Genomic DNA, 20,300 nt, shown 5'->3' with positions numbered 1-20,300 from the left:
GAAGATTCAGAAAACGTTCTTTTCTGCCTGCAGATTTGAGGGGGACCCTTGAGATTTTGGGACTAAGAAAAAGGTCCCATTGGTCCCATTAAGTACAGTAGGTCTTCAGAACAGTATCATGTGTTGTTAAGAGTTCAGACTCAAAGACAGGCAAACCTAGGTTCAAATCCTGATTCTGCCACTTACTGGCTGTATAACCTTGGGCTAATTATTCAACCTTTTTGGCTTTAGGTTGCTTATCTGTATAATGGAAATATAATAGTATCCATCATGTAGGTGGGAGGATGAAATTAAATATAATTTAATATATATTGCATGTAAAATACTTTGTGCCTACTAAAAGTGAACCCTTATGATTCTCTTCCATTTGGGCTCACTTGTCATGAGAAGGAAAGGAAATGAAAGGAAGCACTCACCATGGCTGGCTGGGCCTGAGGCCACAGCTTAGGTCTCCTACAGGCTCTCCTGGTCTTCCTCAAGAGGAAGTTCTATTTTGGGAACTGGGAGGAGGTAGCCCTTATCCAAGGAATGTTACTAGCTTCTGAGCTATCTGGGTTAATGAATGGAGATTCCAAACATTGAGGAGGGGCTGGGAATGGTGGGAAGTAATCCCTGAATTGTTGGGATTAAACTCAAACTGGTGCCATATTGAAGTGCTCCTGGAGGTGTTCACAAAGGCTCCACGTTGGCCCTGTCATCCTTATGACCATTCCCCTGGCCGTCTGGCTGAGATGAGATGTGCATGCCACACCTCCCATGAGACTGCCCTTGGAGAAGGGAAGACCTAAATGATCTATGGGTGTTTTTCATCCTCCACTATCTGGGCTCAATCTCATGGTTACTGCACAGAATCCCATAGAGACAGAATTAAGCCAAAGTTTTAGACATTTCAAATAAAATTACTTACAGATTCTATTCTGGAAGTAAGACCTCTCAAAAAGTCATACTTCTTTTCTCTAAAAGAAACCCTCAATCTCCTGAAAGAGTTTGATATTAAATATTTTTAAATCCTATTTTATGGAAGTTGCTCCTTTCCCCCCAAAAAAAATTCTAAAAGAAAGAATAATTTTAGAGCTAGAAGGAGCTTGAAAGATCCTATAGCCTAATTACTTTGTTAAAAAATTAAGACCACAGAATGCTTTATCAAATGAAATGTTACTATGAAGCCAATAATCTTAAACAGATAAAATTAGAGCCGTTTTGGTTTAAGTTTGAGTAGGGGTCTCAGATCTCCAATGGCTGGGTCTCCTCATCACCTGAGAAGCCCCTGAATCACTTCCTCAACATAGTTATGGAACACAGTTTTAAAATCCCTGCTCTAGCTTAGCTTCCTTATTCCAGAGATATGGAAATTGAAGCTAGAGAAAGAGCTAGACTTGACCAAAGTCATAACCCAGTCTTCTGACCTGAATGAAACTCTGTTTTTATGTTTCTACTTAGCAGCCTTAAAACGACCATGCTCTTTTAAATTTTCAGGCTTCTTACTTCCATCCCACCTGATCCTTGGATTTAGCGCTGTCATTTACAATAAAATAAGGAATGGGTGGAATCTGGAACCCATAATTTTCAGACTATAAAAGCAATGGGTTTGGTTCTCACCACTATCCTTTGCATCTTAAATTTCTTTCAGGGTAGCATATATCACAGCACATCACACAGAATAGTGTCACTTCAGTATGTTAGCATATAACACTTGAAAATATAAGATCGTTTTTTGTTTGTTTTTTAACCATCATTTTTCAAGTTAACGTGACACACTCCCACAGCCCTCATTCAGGCAAGCCTGGAGATGACAGCCTCCTTCCCCGATGCCCTGCCTCCCATCCATCTCCTGCTTGCATCCCTTCCATACAATGTTGCCAGATTAACCTTCTCAAAACACCTCTTTCATCATGTCACCCCCCTCTTCAGTGGCTTCCCACTGCCTTATGGACCAATTACAAACCTCTTGTCTGAAAATTAAAGGTCTCCAAACTAACCCTCAAGTTCCTGACACTTAGAATTTGAGCCCTCTGTTCTGTCAAACTGTTCTGTCCCATGCCTGCCTTGGGACTCCTACACTGAAATTATTATCTTTTTTCTGGAAATTTTCCTGTCTCCCATCTGATCCCTGTTTCTCTGCACCCACCCAGACTCCAATCATCTTCAAGACCTTGGTGAGGAAATCCCTAGTGTACTATAAGCATTAAATTATTGTTAGCATTAATTTTATACTACTTTACTTGTCTTCTAATTGTATGTTTTTACCAAATTCTGTAATTACAATTCTATAAACAGCTTTATTGAGGTATAATTTATATATTATAAAATTTGACTTAGTATGTTTTTAAGGTTTATCTGTGTTGTAGCACATATAAGAACTATACTCCTTTTAATGGCTGAATAATATTCCACTGTATAGATATGGCATATTTTGTTTATTCATTCACCAGCTGATAGGTATTGGGTGATTTTCACTTTTGGCAATTATGAATCATACTGCTATGAATGTTTGCACACAAGTCTTTGTGTGGATGTATGTTTTTGTCTCTCTCGGGTAGATACCCAGTAGTAAAATTGCTAGGTCTCATGGTAAATTTATGTTTAACTTTGTAAGAAACTACCAATCTGTTTTCTAAAGAGGCTGTATCATTTTACTTTCCCACCAGTAATGAGTGAAACTGCTAATTTTCCATATCCTCACCAACACTTGTTGTCTTTTTTTTTTATTATGGCCTTTCTAGTGGCTATGAAGTTGTATCTCATGGTGGTTTTGACTTATATTTCCCAAATGGACTATTTCATTTTAACAATGCATTTGGAATTTTCCCCTCATTTGAATGACAGCTCTTTGAGATTAGGAACTATTCTTGCACATCTTTTCTTCATAACATCTAGCACCCTACCTTAGACAAAGTAGATTCATAACTACCTAATGCTTGACACTAAAATATTGTCACTTACTTGTGAAGGAAGGAAAAAGGAATTAGCAATAATTGTCATTTCTATGTATGGCATTTAAAATATATTATCTCACTTAATTCCCAGGCTTGCAAACTAAGCATAAGTGGAAACAGACGAGAGAATTTAAGTAACTTGCCAACTAGTGAAATACTGAGCTGGGATTTAAACACTCTATAACTCTCTAACTCTGAAGCCCAGGCTATATACGTAAAATAGATAAAAGGTCTTCAGGAAACCTCAGAGTAGAAAATCTTAGAGTGCAAAATGTCTACAAGATGGGCAGGTCTTCCACATTGTGACCTCATAATTAGTATTTCTATCACAGTGGTTATTGCTTTTCCCAGCAAATTTCTCATATTTTGATGAGTTTGACAGTCTATTAAAAAATTAGCTTCTAGTTCCCTGAATTTATGTGCATTTGGCCTTTCTTTCTCCACCAGTGTTCCACAAGCTGCGGGGAAGGCACCCAGACTCGAAGTGCCATTTGCCGAAAGATGCTGAAAACCGGCATCTCAACGGTTGTCAATTCCACCCTGTGCCCGCCCCTGCCTTTCTCTTCCTCCATCAGGCCCTGTATGCTGGCAACCTGTGCAAGTAAGTATGTCAGGGCTCTGGGAATGGGGAGATGAAACCCGCACAGCAGCAGCTATAGCCACCACGCCGTGGCCTTCCCTAAACTCAAGACCTGTGGGAAATAGTGGGACAGTAGAACCCCATGGAGGGCTGCAGGCAGGAGAGCTCAGCTGGAGACGGAAAAGGAATCTTAATTACACGCGGCCAGGCTAAATTCTCCTCTCCACTGGAAAAACAGTTTGCAGGGGGTAGAGCAAAGTTCACTTGCTGGCATACAGAGATCTGGAAGCTGGAGGCAGTGTATTACTAATGATGTCTAATGTTATCCACTCTGGGGTTTTAAACGACTCTGAACAGATTTGTTCTGTTTAATATTAATCCCTAGAGCCGCAACACTTCTAGGCTGTCCTTACCATGTCCTTTAGGGCTCTGGTGCTTTGCAGGACCCAAAAGGCAAACATTTAGCGGAAGACATTCTCCTCTCTGTCCTCTGCCTCTTTTTATGACGTTGATTTCTTGTTTAAAAATTATTTTAATGGGAGGAAATGCTTTCCCCCGGGATCCCCCTCCATCTAGAACTCTGCATCTCAGCTTCTAGGGGCAACAAGGCCCAGCAGGGAGACATTGGGTTGCCCACTGCATCTCATTAGTTCTGATTGTGGTGGCAGCTTGATGGTCCACAGCCGGGAATGAGGTCCTCCCGAAAAACACAGGCAGTAAAGGATGGCCCCGGCCAAAATAAACCCTGAAGAATACTTTCTCTCCCGTCCTCCGGCACCTTCGTCTCTCCTTCTCTTCTCCACTCTGGCTCTTTCCTTTGCCCCTCTCTCCTGGCTGCATCTCACTCTGGGTTTTCTCTCTCCCCACCTCTTTCTCTGTCCCTTCGGGTTCGCTCTCCTTCCAGGGCCCGGGCGGCCATCCACGAAGCACAGCCCGCACATTGCAGCCGCCAGGAAGGTCTACATCCAGACTCGCAGGCAGAGGAAGCTGCACTTCGTGGTGGGGGGCTTCGCCTACCTGCTCCCCAAGACGGCGGTGGTGCTGCGCTGCCCGGCGCGCAGGGTCCGCAAGCCCCTCATCACCTGGGAGAAGGACGGCCAGCACCTCATCAGCTCGACGCACGTCACGGTGGCCCCCTTCGGCTATCTCAAGATCCACCGCCTCAAGCCCTCGGATGCAGGCGTCTACACCTGCTCAGCGGGCCCGGCCCGGGAGCACTTTGTGATTAAGCTCATCGGAGGCAACCGCAAGCTCGTGGCCCGGCCCTTGAGCCCGAGAAGTGAGGAAGAGGCGCTTGCGGGGAGGAAGGGCGGCCCGAAGGAGGCCCTGCAGACCCACAAACACCAGAACGGGATCTTCTCCAACGGCAGCAAGGCGGAGAAGCGGGGCCTGGCCGCCAACCCGGGGAGCCGCTACGACGACCTCGTCTCCCGGCTGCTGGAGCAGGGCGGCTGGCCCGGAGAGCTGCTGGCCTCGTGGGAGGCGCAGGACTCCGCGGAAAGGAACACGACCTCGGAGGAGGACCCGGGTGCAGAGCAAGCGCTCCTGCACCTGCCCTTCACCATGGTGACCGAGCAGCGGCGCCTGGACGACATCCTGGGGAACCTCTCCCAGCAGCCCGAGGAGCTGCGCGACCTCTACAGCAAGCACCTGGTGGCCCAGCTGGCCCAGGAGATCTTCCGCAGCCACCTGGAGCACCAGGACACGCTCCTGAAGCCCTCGGAGCGCAGGACTTCCCCAGTGGCTATCTCGCCTCATAAACACGTGTCTGGCTTCAGCAGCTCCCTGCGGACCTCCTCCACCGGGGACGCCGGGGGAGGCTTTCGAAGGCCACACCGCAAGCCCACCATCCTGCGCAAGATCTCAGCGGCCCAGCAGCTCTCAGCCTCGGAGGTGGTCACCCACCTGGGGCAGACGGTGGCCCTGGCCAGCGGGACACTGAGTGTTCTTCTGCACTGTGAGGCCATCGGCCACCCAAGGCCTACCATCAGCTGGGCCAGGAATGGAGAAGAAGTTCAGTTCAGTGACAGGTGAGTCTTGTAGCTAACCTGGTCTTGGGAGGGAGGCAAGGGGCCACATCTGGCCCAAGTCACACTACTTACACATTCTTCAAGGTGTTTCCAGGAGTAGGGCTTAGAGCTGGCCTCGGGGACCCCATCATGGGGTGCAGGCCCTCTCTTAGCACTGATAGACTACTGGAGCAAAGACAAGCTATTTCATTTTTCTAAACTGTCTGTTCTCATCTTTATAAGGGAATAGCAACATTGCCTACCCACCCCTATCCCTGTAGGATCCCAAAGATAAATGAGATACTCTCTGGATAGCTTTGAACTTTTGGCAGAAAGACATCATTCCAGGCCAAGGCATTATTATGTTACTACTCTGTAAGATGAACCATGGAAAAGCTTTGACACTGGAACACTGACTCCATGTGTGTGGTCCCCCAGGGCTGGGCAGAGAATGCAGCCAGCACCTGCTGTTTCCCATGGGTGAGCCCATCGTGTGTCTGGGCTGGACAAGGCTGTTTGTTCCAGAAAGCTTTTATTCCCAGTGGGACCTGTGATTGATTATCCTAATATCTCATGTTGTCTCTGTTTTGATGTATCATTATCAGGATGACAGCATGTATCACTTCCTAGACTCTCTGGGTCATAGCCATTCATAATGTAGAATCAATAGTGGTAGTAGAATTAATAATATTTTTTACCACTACCTGTGCCTTACTTTGTACATATTTTGTCTCTTTTAATCTTTACAGGGGCCCTGGCAATGAAGATGGTTGTCATTAATTGATTAGTGACTATCTGCCAGGCAAATGTAAACTCTTTATGTGTTTTATCTCACTGAATAGAAGTGGATACAATTTTTATCCACACCTTATAGAACAGGAAATACATAAAGTTAAGTAATTTACTAAAGGTTGTATTTATTATGTGGCAGAGCTACGATATGCAACAAAAAGAACTTCCTTATGGGTAGTCACTTTAAAGAATCATGGAATCATAGTCCTCTAGTCTAGATTCCTCATTTTAACCTTCTATCTTCTCAGAATCCAAGCATAATGCTCTTTTCATTAAGTCTATATCTAAATGCTATTGTTTGACTAATAGTCTTCTCTGGCTTGCTAGCTTTTGGTAAGGAAGGAAAGAAGCCAGCATTTATTGTTCCAGGCACTATGCCAAGTTTATTTATAAGTAACTGCATTTTTTATTCTAACATTCAATCCACAAGATTGACATTATCCTCCAGTTTTATGTAGAAAACCAAGGTTCAGCAGCTCACCCAAGATCACATTTTAGTAAGAGCTGAAACAAGCATTCAATATCAAGTTTATTTGATTCCAAGGAAGAGTTCTGTCTACTCTTCTGAGACTCAGTGAATAGATGTATAATAACTTTTGTCCATCCTGCACACATCATTTTTTGCCTTTGTAATGTCAATAATACTGCCTCTCAGCCTTAGTACTTATAGACCAAATACCTTTGATAACAATACTAAGTATTATTTCTTTGTGCTCCAACTGTATGCCAGACATAGTGCTCAGTGCTTTAAAGGCATTATCTTGTTTAATTTTCCCTCAAGATCGTAGGAACTAGTAGGTACTATTGTAGTTACCACATCTTAGGTAGAAAGCTGAGGGACAGATGTTGGACCCACATGGAAGCACTGGAAATGGTCTGAACACAGGCAGCATGCCCCAGAGCTTGTGCTTTTAACCTGCCCCTCTGTCCACGCCCTCCAGCCCCCACAACTCATACTTTCCTTAATCAGCTTAACTGCTGTTATCCCTATCATTTTCTCCAAAAAATCCTTATAACATGGTTGGAAAGATTTCAGTCGAGCCCTTTGAGGTCACTGAGTGGCAGCTCCAGTGTGTGGCCGCAGGGTGATGAGGGGTGGCCTGATACTCAGGTGGGTGGTGCCCTGCCACTCAGTCCTATCGGTGCACCTGCTGTACCTGTTACACCACTATGATGCCCTCTCCTCTACCAGCCAGTCAGTTTATCAAGTGTAGGTACAACGTTTTATTTCTATCCCCTGGGCCTATTGCCTGGGATTGAAGGGAATCACGACTGGCTGCATGAGGGAAAAGTTGGAAATTAACATCTTCCTACTTCCTCCTAAAAAGCTGTGGAACGAGACAGGGCAATGGGAAGGGGTCATCAGGACTCTGCTCAGCCTTTGCCTGCAGGGAGAACATTGAGCCCCTGGATTAGAGGTCCTGACAATTTCTTTGAGTGTTGGAGACTTTTTATGAAATCCAAGGCTCATGGCCCATCTAGGTCACCTGGTGACTGCAGGAATGATGTGGAAGGAGGTAGACAAGCATCGAGGGGTCCAATCTGATCTTGCCAAGGCCCTGCACTTTTCACGGTCTTAGTCTCTTCATTTCATAAATGAGGAGACTGTACCATATCATCTGTGACATCCCTCCTACCTCCTTCCCTCATTTACAGAATGCCACGGAAGGTTAAAACCCATATGCTGATGGGAGAACCTTGACCACAGTAACTTCAGAAGTTGTGGCACAAGTTGTTTCTGAATGCTCCACAAACAGGCTCAGTGATCACAAGAGTTTGAGAAGGGCAAACTTAAAGCTAAACAGATGTATGTACTGCTGGATTTTATGTCTATTTTTTTAATGTCACACTTGATTTTTTATTATAAAAGTAATAAAAGGGCTATAAAACAATTCAAATATCTAAATCTATAAAAAGTGCAAGCCTCCCTCTTCCCCCCAATGCTCCCAGAGGCTATCATTCTTAATAATTTGGTATACATCCTTTTAGAATGTTTATATATTTTACTGTATTACATAAAAAGCATATATGCACACATAGGATTTGGGTTTTTTAATAGGATATTAGTCATGTTCAGAAATGTGACTCGGTTTTTACTTAACAGCATGCTATGAGATGTTTTCATAATAGTATGTAGAGGTCTATATTACCTTTTTTAACAGCTGATTACTGTTCCTGAATGCATTTAACTATCCCCCAACTGAAAATTATTTGGGATTTTTCTTTCTATTTTACTCTTTTAAGCATTCCAATGTGTGTTGTGACTTTCCAAGTGGACAATATAGTATGCTGTGGTTTCAAAGTTCTCCTTTAATCACTGAACAATTTTTTGGCTTAGTAATCTCAGGAACACCAATAATTCTTGAAATAGCACTTAGGAAACACACTTTGGCCCTTTTAATTTTTACCTTAATGGGCATTGAGAGTCTAACTCCAATGGCTTTAAGATGGAGAAGGTTCGGTGGAATCTTGATAGAAACAGAGACGTGGCAGCCAGGTGCAAAGAACACTAAAGCACTGGGCCTAGGCAAGCAGAGGGCAAGTCCTGGATTCTCCATCATCCAGGACATTGTTGTGGGGGAGGGTAGCACTAAGAGGGTAAGAGGGAAGATACCCGAGAGGCAGGAACAAACAGTTTTTGCTACCATCACATTTTTTATTTTTCTGGATCTAGGCTTGACTAAGCTTTTCAATGCACGTTAATGGCATGTGGTAAGGAAAAATAAGACATTTCCCTTTCTGACCTTTGACATCACAATTTTTCCATTTTTCTTGGCTGCTCAATAAGAAATACAGCTGGAGCTTAGTTTTCTATATCTTTCAAGTTCTGTTTAAGAAAAGAGTGAATGTATCTGCACAGATCACGCAGGAGGCACAGAGCTGCCATTAGGACTGCTTTGCTGTGGGCTGTTGGTGACCTTTCCTGTGTTGGGTTTCATTGCTTGTCATCATTATTATGTCTGGTAGTGGTTCAGAAATGCTCATTTATTTTCAAACGGAAGTGCTGAAATGTCCAGTGTTATAGTTCAGTTAGTCTGTTTTTGCTAAAGGCCCAAATCTACCTTCTGAGCATCTGCAAGATTCAGCTGTGTGTTGGTCTGTGGGACTTTGCAATTTGTTAAAGTTTCCTCCAAATAGCATGAGCCAGCAAGATAGGTCCAGGTCAGAAAAAAGTGAGAGAAGTCTGTTATTTCTTTGCTTTTAAATATTCCAAAGTTTGATTTGAAAGAATTTAGTTTTAGAAAAGAATCACTAATAATTCTGATACTACTGTGTCTCATCATTTATATAACTTACTAGTTGAAATTCACATGGTTCTTGGAAATGCATGTCTGTCAACTTCTCAAGCAGTCGTTTACAGGGTGTCCTTAGTGTGTTATGACTGGCTGGTTCATCATAATCCCTACTTCCTTTTTCCTTTATTCTGCAAACAATCTCATGCCTACTCTAAGCCAGACTCTGTGTTAGATACTAGGGATGGAGGAAAAGAAGATTCATTTCCTGTTGATGAAATTCAAAGTCCAGTTTGGGAGCCAGAGGAGTAAATGCAGTATTATAAGTGCTAAGAAAGAGGTATGCATATTTATTCATTGCTTAAGTATTTACTAACCTAACTATAATATGCCAGGTATACATCGACTTGCTGGAAATATTGTGATAAATGAAACTATGTTCCCTTGGAGTTTACATGCATTTGGAGTTCTGCTCAAATGGCACATATTGGAGAGGACTTCCTTGTCACTGTATCTAAAAGAGCACTGCTCATCATTGTCTATCCTTTTAACTCTATTTAGATAATTTTATTCTCTGATATGTTATATAAATATTTGTTGATTGCCTTTCCACAAGGCTAAAGACTTTCTTTACTGCTGTATCCCCAGTAACCGGCACCAAACGTACTAAATAATAGTGAATGAATTAACAAATGAATGGAGCAAGGCAACAAACACATAAAAGTAAGCAAGAAAAATATCAAGTGGTGATAAGTGTCAGGCAGAAAATTAAAACGGGTATAATAAGAGAATGATGTGGTGACCGCTTTAGATGGGTGTGCTAAGGAGATCACACATAAGCCAAGATCTGTCTGAATGATGACCAGTGCCCAGCACTGTGATGTGAGGAGGAAGAACACTCCTGGACAAGGGAAAGGCAGTGCGAAACACCTAAAGTGACAATGACTTTGTGTTGAAAGAACTCAAAAGAAGTCCATTTGGCTGTAGTAAGGGAGGCAAAAGGTAGAGGTGGTATGGGACGAGGTTGTGAGGGTAACTGGAGACCAAGGGAAGGGGTTCGGGTTTTACACTGAGTACTACAGGAAGAATTTGGAGGATGTTAAACAGGAAAGTGACATGATCTGATTTGCATTTTGCAGATTCACATGGGCTAACTTGTGGCATGTGGATTGTAGAGGTGCATGATTGGAAGTCGGGGGCTAGTAAGGGGCCATTGCAGTAGCCCCTACAACACTATTGATCTTTACTGGGCATTAGATACATTGAGATGATAAATAAGGCAGGAACACTTCTCTCCAGAAACTAAGAAACCTTCAAGTGCTGGTGTAGGATGAAATAATGTAGGACCCCAGTTTGTATTGAACTCCAACTGGTAGAATACTTCTCTTTCAAACTTTTAAAAGTAGATTGAAGAGGGATTCAAAAATCCAACGTGCATAATAATTAACAGGAGCTTGTTAGAATGTAGACTCCCACATCCTCCCCTACCATTAGAAACTCTTTCTACGGTAGGGACCCATAATTTGGAGTTAAACAAGCACCACAGGTGACTCTGAAGCCAGATTCAAGGATCACTTTGAAGAAGCACAGGTTTGCTTTGTCAGCTCTAGATTATCACAACAGCTTCCTAATTCATATTTGTATTCTTTAGACCAGGGGTTGGCAAATTACAGCCAGTGGCTTTAACATCTTTTAAAGGATTATTAAGAATGGCTTTTAAAGAGTTATTAAAAGAGCCAATGAAATTGAGCACAGAGCTGTTAGGTTAACTTGCTCAAGGTCTCACACTTAATAAGTGGTAGAGCTGGGATTTGCAACCAGGCATGTAAAGGGTTATTAAAAGAATGACTTTTACATTTTTAAGAGGTTATTAAAAACAAACAAAAAATTATAATATACAGCAAAGACTACAGGTGGCCCTCAAAGCCTAAAATATTTACTATCTGTCCCTTTACAGAGAAGTTTACTGCCTCCTGCTCTAGATCATTCACCATGCTACTGCCAGAGCATCTTTCTAGCAAACCTGTCCATGCTGCTTTCATGCTTAAAAATTCGTTTCATGGCTTGTCATCACTTGAGGATAAAGTCCGGATGCCTTGGCTTTTATCATTTGACATCCACTTATCTCTCCAGCTTCATCTCTTACCATATCCTTGACCTCATAGAACTGAGCTCTGCCCTTCAGCAGTACACAAATACTTGCTGTTCACAAATGTGCATGGGGCCTTCTGACCCACTTTGTCTGGCTAACTCCTGCCCTTCCTTACAGGAAGCCTATCCCCAAAGCCTGGTCAGATGACCCCCTCCATCACCCACATAGTACCCTATGCATAATACTCTCTCGGCCTTACCATTGTGTATTAAAATTAGCTGTTAGTTTTTCTGGAGTTTGTTAATCATTCTCAAGGGCCTATATTTAAGAATGTGTCTTATTTTCTCCGTAATTCTAAAAACATGATAGACACTCAACAAATAAAAAACTGAATGAATAAATAAAGGAATGAATAGTTGGATGCCCACGATTAGGAGGGAGGTTTTCTTATTGTGAGGAGGCTGTGGTCTGCAAGGTTTTTTATAGTCTGGATTTCCAGTCTCTAATATGCCATTGTGGAAGAGTTCCAGAGTGATACCTGTTCCTAACCAAACATTTCTGGCTTGCCCATATGTTCTTCACTAAAGAAGTTTCAGGAAACCCTGAGATTCTGTGACACAACTGTGCAATTTGAAAAGCACTGCTGTGGTGTGTATAAGTACAGAGAGTAAATCTTCTATCACATCCCATCTCCCACCACATCCAGGCCAGTGGAGAAATCATCAGGCTCATCATCACAGGTAACATTTATAGAGCACTTACAATGGGCTTCAGGTGTTCATTTATCCTCACAATAACCCTTTGAAGTTACTATCCCAATTTTACAGATATTGGAGTTGAAGCACGGAGATGTTAGATTATCTCACTCAAAGTCTCTCACTTAAAAAGTAATCGAGCTGGGGTGAGGCGCGGGGGCTCAAGCCTGTAATCCCATCACTTTGGGAGGCCGAGGTGGGCGGATCACGAGGTCAAGAGATCGAGACCATCCTGGCCTACATTGTGAAACCCTGTCTCTACTAAAAATACAAAAATTAGCTGGGCATGGTGGTGCATGCCTATAGTCCCAGCTACTTGGGAGGCTGAGACAGGAGAATCTCTTGAACACAGGAGGTGGAGGTTGCAGTGAGCTGGTATCATGCCACTGCATTCTGGCCTGGGTGACACAGTGAGACTCTGTCTAAAAAAAAAAAAAAAAAAAAAAAAAAAAATTAATGGAGCTGGGATTTGAATCCAAGGCAGTCTGGCTTTTGGAACTATTTCTTTTTATTGATTATAACCTTAGTTGAATACAGGGACTTGCCACTGTTTTATAAGAAGGCCACTGGGGTCAACTAGACCCAGCATAAATTAACATTCAATATTCTAGCCAACTGGCTTCCAGCTGATGAGGCTTTTGTTTTTATTTTGGCATAACTGCTTTAAAAATAGCCTTGTCTTCTACTGATAGCTCTACCTTTATATATACACATGTATATGCAAATATGCACTAAATTAGGCACTCAATAAACATTACAATTGCTACATTTGTGTGTGTCTGTGACTGCATATGTTTACAGTGTTGATGGCTTAGGCACATGTGTGGTTAGAGACCTAGACCACAGGCAATATGAAGCTAAACTGTTCCTCGCTTTCAGTCATTCTATATAAACACTGAGTGCACATTTGGAGATGAGACTCAGGCAAAAGCTAACTCCAGTCTGCTTTTGGATAGAGTGTAACACCCCTAGCCAAAGAACCTGGTAAATTTTCCTTCTCTACATCTAATACCAGGAGGCTTACGTAATATGGACAAATATATGTTCAGTATTCCTACCTCTGAATCCAGTTCTAGAAACAATACCTGGAAGGGCAGTGCTGACTTCCTTGTAGAAAAGCCAGATTCTCCAAAATTGGCACTGCACGTTGGATTACCAAATTAGGAAAAATTACTGGGTGAGGATTGATCATTCCCCCAAGAAACACCTAAATACTGCTGATAGCACCACACTGTCAGGGAAGGCCTTGCTTACCACTTAACACTATTGAACCGGGAGTAACCCAAAATCACAGATTCCTCATAGCTCAGCTGATTTAAGTCTGTAAGCTTTTAAGTAAGACTTTCTTTTCTTTTCAAAAGGAATGCCGGTGAACATAAAGAATAATATGAAACTAGATGCTTGAAGAAAATACTTATTTCTTCCTGTGGGTGGGAGGTCACTCCCGGGTGATACATGGAATCCTAGGGAAATGGCTAAGTCTAAGGAATTTCAGCCTTTTAATCCCCAAGCCTGTTCCCTGTTTTTCTTCTCTTCTGGGCCTAGGTGTTCCCAGCTTATCCTCCCCAACCCCTTCAGCCAGAGGAGCAACCTGATGGCACATCAGTTAACACAAAGGGCAGCCCACGGTGGTAGGAGACAGTAAGGCTGGAATCAGAGCAACTTTGGCACAAATCCCAGTTCTGCCACTTTGTATTGTGAGTCTACTTTTATCTCTCTGAACCTTGGTTTTCTTACTAGTTAAACTAAAATGATACTAGTACAATTAGGCACTTTGATTCTGCCCTTCGGACTAGCAGAAGTGCAAAGAACAGAAATAATGTCTGTAACGTGCCTGACACACAGTGGATACTCATTTGCCAGTATCCAAAATCATTGTCATTTAGACATAGGGCCATTGTATCACACTGTCTTCCAGGACATCTCAAACTAAGAAGCTTCACTCTTAGTTGAGGAACATCTAGGTAGTTGTTCAAAGAGTTGGGTTAGCAAGGTTTCTAGGAAAACAGCGCGATGGAGAATTATCAGCCTAAATCCAGGCATCACGAGGGGATGTTGATATTCTACTGACATTCTTTGCTATCATCTCTGAGCTGATAGGAAAGTGAAATCTGTAGCCTCTAAATGATTATATTTCCCAGAAAGTTTTGTACAGTGTTCCAAAGTGGTGCTGAATAGGAGATGAATTAAGGCGTATTTGGAAGTCTTTAACTTGGGCAACACAGAGTATCAGCAGATGGAAACTTCTCAGAATGGAAGTGAAGATCAGATGGGAAATTCCTCCAGGGTCAATTTCAGAACCATAGTTGTGAATAATTCTCTATGTACAAGTCATAAGCACATGAAATGCAGTTTCCAAGTTTGCAGATAATATAAAAACTAGAGGCAGGGAAGATAGGGAAGGAAAAATAAGCCCATTTCAGTTTGGTTTGGCTTGTTTCCCTTATAGAGCTAAAGGAAATGGAGATGACAAATGTTTTTCCCAGTTGAAAAGTGTAAGAATAGCAAGCCAGAGAAAAAGAACCGTCCCAGTAAATACATAAGCCTCACAAAAGAAAAGTTTTGAGTGTCAACACAGTGGTCGCAGAAATGACCATCATGAATCATGCAGGTGAAGAGCACTGGAGGATAGTAGACAACCAGTGGCAACCAGACAGCACTAGTGAGGCTTAGAGTCAGGCACTATCTATTCCCTGAAATGCTAGGGGATCTCCAGAGATCCCCCTAGCAGTTAGTTTACTCTTCCTGGAAGAGTGGTCCTAGCACATGGCAGAGTTCCAGAAAAGTGGTTAACTGTTTTAGTATAAATAAGGATGTCACTGAGATAAACCAGAAATGAAAATTTTTCCATGTTATATGCCAGAAGTCAGCAAACTTTTCTAGTAGAGGGCCAAATAGTAAACATTTTAGGATTTGCAGGCATCAGGAGTAAGGAATGACCTTTGACTGTTCTTAAACTGACTATACTCAACTCTGTCATTATAGTGTGAGAGCAGCCATAGATAATACTTTAATCTGTATGCTAGTTTTCCAATAAAACTTTATTTTATAAAAGCAAGTGGTAATTGGCTGCAGTTTGAGGACCCCTATCCCAAGTGGATAGGAAATCCAGTCAGTCATTTCATGCAGAGGTTTGTAATTTGAAATGAGTTACCCAGCAAGCAGATAAAATACACATATTAGCAAATTCAAGACACTATGAACTTCTGAAAGAAAAGGAAGTTAAAGGGTCTGGCAAAAAGAAGAAGACCAGGGTTAAGAATGTGTGGTCAGGTGGCCTTTCCCATTCCAAAAATATTTTCTATACTTCCATCTGAGCAATCATGAAGCTTCTGGCATTAAATAACTTTTAGTTGGCAATTACATTAAAAACAGCAAAGGTTAAAAAAAGTTGCCCTAGCCAAATGGTGATATGAAACTCTTCATGAACCTCAAATCTGTTGCCCAAAATTTTTGTACAAAATAAAATTCTCCCTTGCAAGCCTCTGGGCTACTGTAATTTTTGGTTTCAGAAAAATAATCCAGCTCACGGAGGAGATCTTAGAGCATTCCTTTTGCCTCCCATTTGAAAGTATCTAAAATCCAGAATATTTTTTAGTGATTGTCTATTTCCCTAAGTAACTACAAACCTTGACGTTAATTACCCCCCCGCCCCCGCAACCACCGAAAATGAGGCCAAACCATACGCCTGCCAACTAGGCCCCGGTTGATTCCTGGATGCTGTCAGTTTAAGAACAGTCAAAGGTTATTCCTTACTCCTGATGCCACCATGTACTAGCTGAGCAAATTGCTTCTGTGAACTTTTGCCTGCTCTCTAAAATGGGAAAATAACATCAACCTAGTAACATGGTAGTAAGGATTCAATAATAAAAAGCATATACATTTGCCTATAAATACTAGCACCCACTCCCGCTTTGTGGTAGATTCCATTATCCTAATCTAAGGAATCCCTAAGCAGAAAAATACCCATTTTAGGATAAGGAAAAGACTTCACCATCTGGTCCTATAAATAGGAATTTGGGGCTAATGTTATTTGCACAAACTTTGCTTACTTGCTCCTGAGTTCACTGTTTTCCAGCTCTAACTCATTTGCTCTTGTTTGTATTCCTTTCTGAAATTGCAGAATTCTGGCTTTTTTTTTTTTAGTGTTCTAAAATTTCAGTATTTGGTTATTGGTGTTAATACAGTTATGGAAATAACTAGTTGTCCTTATTCAGAGATTCCTGAGTCAAGAATAGAATTAAGGTAGTTGCCAACCCAACGTGCTACGTGGCCTCACTTCTCTGCTCCTCTTTTCTCCTCCCTGGTCCCATGCACAGCAAACCCTTTGTTCCCTTTCTATACACCCAATTTATGTTTTTTCATTGAAATCTCTACATTTCTCATTTCCCCATGTCTTCACGACATCTAGAATTTATAAGCCCTGGCATGAAGAGTGAATGGTAATGATCATGGCGATGTTAACAACTGTAACAAAATCATAATCACCTACATTTCTGTAGTTTTTTACTACATGCCAGGCACTTTTCTGTGTCCTTTAAATACATTAGCTTATACAGAACTCTCACAACAACCCTAGGTAGGTACTATCATTCTCATTTTATAAATGAGGAAACTGTCACTGAGAAGTTAAGTAAATTACTTGCCCAAGGCTACAGAGCTACTAAGTGGCAAAGCAGGGATTTGATCCCATCATTAATGGCTCCGGAGTCTGTCCTCTGAACCACTGTCCGCTCTGCTATATTGTGGATATGATCATTTTCAGCCCCGTTGTTTTGAAGGTAACCAAATGAGTATTTATTATGTATTTATTTAGTGTGCGAGCACTATGCTGAATACTGAAGAGAGAACTATGAATGAGATAATAATCTATAATCTCACTGAAGAAATGAGACACTGCTGATTGAAAAAGGCTTCGTAGTGGAGTTTTAACAACTAGATCAGGAAACGGACAGATTCTTGTGTAGTATAGCAGCACAAGGAAATAGAACTAGAACTTGTTCTTAAGGGCGGGGGAGGAGGAGAAGCCTGTCTTTAGCCCCAAGCTAATGACAAGGAGAGTCAAAGAGGTCATCTTGACTAGAGTGACAAGTTTGTATTGGGATGTGGGGCAGATAAGTTTGAAAAGAAGAGGAAGCTACTGTTCTACAAAGAAAGGATACACCCACAATTTCTAGCTTCCAGTCCTGTGTTGAGGCCTACAATAGGTTTAGGAAAGCGTACCAGGCAAAATGAGAGGCCTGAGGTGGCACAATAACATATCCCAGGTAGTAGATGGGCATTTCTCTACCCAGAACCTGAATATATTGTCTGACAACTAGAAATCCCAAGAAGGTTACTTAGGTTATGTGTACCATCAAAAAAAAATCATTTATAAGCTTTATCTGGTGTTTAAACTGAGACCTTTTTACTTGGAAAACAGTAAGAATGAGTCTATATACTCTTCTATGAGATCTTCGCAAGAACACTGTGAGGTCAGTATTAGCCTCAGTTTATAGAAGAAACTTAAAGCCTCACACAGTTGAATGACTTGCCTAAGGCCCACCACACGACTCTAGACTGGAGTCCGAGTCTCTTGGTTCCAATTTGGGAAGTCTTCCCCTCCACAAGGCAGCTCCTCATAGCTGGACATGGAGATCAATTTGAGAAGTAGGTTCACACAAGACAGTGGTGTCACAGTTGAGCCAAAGATCCAGAGGACCCCATGATGCCAACCTACTCACAGAACTTCCAGAGACTTTCCTTTATACACCCGGAGCTGCCTTTATTTCAAATAAGAGCCCTTAAGCACTACACATTCCAAATGCAGAGGAGATGATTTATCCTGAAAGAGATTATACTTGGTAGAAATGGCCTTTGAGCATTTGGTCCATATCTTATTCTCATGCATGACAAGGATTTTTACTTATGTACTAAAACAATTTCTTGCACCCTCTCAGCTGGTCCTTAATTTGTAGCATGCTTGTGAAGGCATACTGTCACATAGAAGCTTACAAATAGAGGCCCCCAGAAAAACAAAACTGCTCCTTCATTTTCTAGCTAGAAGTAGGGTCAAAGAAGTAAAGTAATGAATTTTAGGCTAGAAAAATAAAAAGTGTGGTACAGGTCTGGGAGGAAGTCAAGGAGTATTGATATACCTAGCATGACCACAGTACCACTTGCTGTGTAGATCTTAATTGTACCCATTCTATGTCCCCACATCCTCTGATTCCATAAATTCCAAAACAGCTCCAAAGGAATCCTATAGGTTTTGTTTGGAAAGCAGCCCTATGTTTCTCTGCCTGCTCATTCTAAAGCAAGCCTATCAAATTTGGAAACTAAATATAAACTGACAGAAATCAGCTACTAGCGAATTAAGCTAAATTAATAGAGTAGACTACTGAAATACAAAGAAAATGGTTTTTTCCAGGAATCTTTCTCTCTAGTCGCCAGGCTAGGTAAACTGAAGCAAGCCTCCCTCTCTGCAGCAAGCCCTTTCCTTTGCCTGGCGGTGCTTCCCAGAGAGCCCTGCATGGGACCCCCCTCCAGAACTACTGCTCCACCTAGTGGCAGCCTTCAAGCCTTCATCTACCAATTTTATGGGCATATTGTATGTATAATAACAGGAGTCAAATCCTCCCCTATCCCTGAAAGGACTTATGTCTTAGTGGATTTTAAGAGAGAGGGAAATAACATCCAAATGGGCCAAATGTACAAAGAACACACTGTGGGCAGCTTTCTGATTACAAGAAGAAAGCATGACTAAACAGTTGAGTCTTATGGTGGTCCCAAAGGGATTATAGGGTAGAAAAAAAAAAAAAGTGCTGGACCAAAAACAAGAGATTCTACTTCAAATCCTGACTCTGCCCCCAAATAACTATGTACCCTTGAGCTAGACAGTTCCATTTTATAAATATAAGTGACTTTTATAAGTATACACAATAAGTGAGAAATTCAGGCTTTCTGCCATGTAGATTTTGTCTTAAGACAATATTTAAGACTGTTTTTATGAAAATAAATAATACAGTTTCTCTATCTATGTATATAGTGTTTATGGAATAATAGACTATACAAATGCTAAATCTCATGATCTACATGTCACCGTTTCCATTGCCGCTACTCCTATTCTAGTTCAAATCCTTACCACTCTGTGCCCTCTGTGATGGATCACCTCCCTTCCTTTCATCAACCTTGTAGGAATTCTTTTCCAGGCTTCAGACATGGGCAGAAAGCATGGTGGCTTACTTAGTGCCTGGAGAAACCAGTGTTAACTATAAAAGCTAACCCCCACCTAAAAATAAATGGGCCAGGGTAGGAGAGGGTTACATCCTCTGCCTGAAATCAAACAGGTGCAGTAGTTGTATGCAAAAAAAAAAAAATGATTCTAATATGGAGATCTAATAAGTTGCCTAGGGGAAACTGGCCAATATCATGTGTCCCTCTCACTCCTTCCTCACAATTTCCTCATCCTCCCTCCTCCCTCACGGTTAATTTGCCATTCAGAGTGTGCAGCATTACCAAGAAGAGAGTCATTGGAAATATCAAAAGAGGATCTAGAAATTCCTTATATACCCCAGTTTAACAATTCCCTCTGATGAGCAGGAAAACAGACTTCAACTGGATTTTAGAAGTTGGTAAATTGAAATAGAGGAAGATAATGAGATTTGCCAATGGCCATTACTTAAATCATAGTAGGACCAAAACAAAGTTCAGAAGAACTATCTTCTAGCCTCCTGCTGCGAGTGTCCAAGAACCGTTTTCTGTAGGGACAAGGGAGATGTTTCCAGTGTCAGGGAGCCAGCTACCCTAATGGGTTTGGGAACTTAGCATATTTTAATTTCTACCTTTGCCATGTGGTGAAATTGAATAGTGATCTACTGAGTTCCATCATTCTCAGTTCTATTGAAACTTGACTAAGCCTGCT

General features: G+C 41.9%; 1 protein-coding gene across 4 annotated transcripts in view; it reads left to right on the top strand.

The window, feature by feature from the left end:
• ADAMTSL1 (ADAMTS like 1) overlaps window positions 1–20,300 on the top strand; it is a 443,211-nt gene that overhangs the window by 303,165 nt on the left and 119,746 nt on the right. For all 4 annotated transcript variants that reach the window (XM_063696342.1, XM_055351516.2, XM_063696343.1 and 1 more), the window contains 2 exons: window positions 3,384–3,537; window positions 4,421–5,546. In XM_063696342.1, coding sequence (XP_063552412.1) covers window positions 3,384–3,537; window positions 4,421–5,546 — 1,280 coding nt within the window. The remainder of the gene's footprint in view (window positions 1–3,383; window positions 3,538–4,420; window positions 5,547–20,300) is intronic.

This window comes from Gorilla gorilla, chromosome 13, assembly GCF_029281585.2.
Source record: "Gorilla gorilla gorilla isolate KB3781 chromosome 13, NHGRI_mGorGor1-v2.1_pri, whole genome shotgun sequence".
In the NCBI taxonomy this organism is placed as follows: domain Eukaryota; kingdom Metazoa; phylum Chordata; class Mammalia; order Primates; family Hominidae; genus Gorilla; species Gorilla gorilla.
Note: the sequence above shows the minus strand (reverse complement) of the source record. Positions and strands in the feature narration are given on the sequence as shown.